Here is a 2,181-nt window from a genome sequence, read left to right as displayed (position 1 = left end):
GCGAGCGGGGAGGAGGAGGTTGGCATTGTCAGTAAATCATAGAGGACTGTGATAATACCGCGTCCACTTTTGGTCTGCAAAGCCCAATAGGCCCCACATGGCTACCGGGTCCCCTAAACCTCACATTGCTGAAGGCTCCAGTGGTGCCTGTCCCCTGCCCCCAGTGTGGCTCCAGCACTGGCTGTGCCCCACACATCACCTTGGACCCCTGCACGCTCATGCAGACTCGGTCATCGCTGCTGGCTGGGCTCATGCCCTTCTGGATGGTGGGAATTACCTTGCTCCCTTGAACAACAGAGCTGTGTGCAGGCCCTGACACTGGTGCCACAGCAGCCATCCAGTGACATTGCCCAGCAAGAGAACGATGACCAGCAGGGAAAGTGCCAAGAGACACAGCAGCCTGGCTGGACCCTGAGACCCGGGAGGATAGGCACAGGGTCTGCCCAGCGTGGCCCCGCCCTCTGCGTAGGAGCCTGCTGTGCCTGGGCCGGCTCCGGGCTCACTCAGGGTCTGAGTGCATGGTGCCTGGACTCAGAGGCACTGGGGATGTGACAGGACTTGCTGCCCACTTGTTTACAGCTTGAACCGACCTGTCCGAGGAGGGCTGGGGGACTCTTCCTTGGATGAAAACGTATCTTTTTGGGTTTATTCTGGCTGATGACACTCAATCATTCACTCAAGAGATACTGGGTGAGTGTTGACCCTGCACCAGATGCTGGCATAGGTGCTGGGGTGAGGCAGGAACTAGAGTGCCCTGCCTTGTAAGAGAAGTGTGAGTGCTGAGGAAAAGAATACCACGGCCGTGGCAGAGCAGCGTGCCAGCACCGTTCATCCTCCTGGGGTGGTGTCAGGCCCGGCTGGGAGGAGCCATGGGGCGTTGGCGACAGGCAGGGAATGACCCTCGCCTTCCCCGCCCAGGTTGCCAACGTGGAGCTCTACTACAGAGCCCTGCAGTTCTATCTGGATTACAAACCACTTCTCGTCAATGACCTGCTGGTGGTGCTGTCACCCCGGCTGGACCACACTCGGACGGTCAATTTCTTTTCGAAGGTGAGTCAGCCAAACCCCAGGCCCAGAGAATAGTGTGTCACTCTGCCCCAGTCATCTGAATGTAGCACCTTTATAAACAGTTTCTGAAATGACCCCCCAACCAGTTTCAAAGTTTAATTTATCGAACGGTTTCAGATACAGGCATACCTTGTTTTGTTGCACTTTGCTTTATTGCGCTACTCAGATGCTGCATTTTTTACAGATCGAAGGTTTATGGCAACCCTGTGTCAAGCAAGTCTGTTGGCGTTATTTTTCCAACAGCATGTGCTTACTTCCTGTCTGCCGTAGTTTGGTAATTCTTGCAATATTTCAAACTTTTTCATTATTATTATATCTGTTATGCTGCTTTGTGATCAGTGATCTTTGATGTTACTATCTTAATTGTTTTGGGGCACCACAAACCACACCCATATAAGACAGTGAACTTAATCGATACATGTGCTGTTCCCCTTCCCTGTCCCTGTCCTGAGGCCTCCCTTTTACCTGAGACACGACAATATTCAAATTAAGCCAATTAATAACCCTACAGTGACCTCCAAGTATTCAAGTAAAAGGAGTCAAAAGCTAGAAACTGATTAGGCCTAGTAAGGAAGGCATATTGAAAGCTGAGATAGGCCAAAAGCCAGGCCTCCTGCACCAAACAGCCAAGTTGTGAATAAAGGAGAAGTTCTTGAAGGAATTAAAGGTGCCACTCCAGTGAACACACAAATTTTAAGAAAGCCAAACAGCCTTATTGCTGATACGGAGAAAGTTTGAGTGGTCTGGACAGAAGATCCAACCAGCCACAGCATTCCCTTAAGCCAAAGTCTAACCTAGAGCAAGAAGGCCCTGACTCTTCAGTTCTGTGAAGGCTGAGAGACGTGAGGAAGCTGCAGAAGAAAAGTTTGAAGCTGGCAGAGGCTGGTCCATGAGGTTTGAGGAAAGAAGCCGTCTCCATAACACAAAAGTGCAAAGTGAAGCAGCAAGTGCTAGGACAGAAGCTGCAGCAAGTTATCCAGAAGACCTACCTAAGATCGTTGATGAAGTCGGCTGCACTAAACAACTAATTTTCAATGTAGACAAAACAGCTTCTATTGGAAGAAGATGCCATCTAGGACTTTCATAGCTGGAGAGGGGAAGTCAATGCCTGGC

The 2,181-nt window shown here is 50.7% G+C and overlaps 1 protein-coding gene across 1 annotated transcript in view; it reads left to right on the top strand.

The window, feature by feature from the left end:
* The window catches only part of LOC105824231 (clathrin heavy chain 2-like), a 39,587-nt gene that overhangs the window by 15,148 nt on the left and 22,258 nt on the right, over nt 1-2,181 (top strand). Inside the window, 2 exon segments of the mRNA XM_012661603.1 lie at nt 165-266; nt 919-1,054. Of these exon segments, the coding sequence (XP_012517057.1) occupies nt 165-266; nt 919-1,054 (238 nt within the window).

Source organism: Propithecus coquereli, unplaced genomic scaffold (genome assembly GCF_000956105.1).
Source record: "Propithecus coquereli isolate 6110/MARCELLA unplaced genomic scaffold, Pcoq_1.0 Scaffold723, whole genome shotgun sequence".
Taxonomy (NCBI): Eukaryota; Metazoa; Chordata; class Mammalia; order Primates; family Indriidae; genus Propithecus; species Propithecus coquereli.
This window is presented reverse-complemented; position numbering and strand designations above follow the sequence as displayed.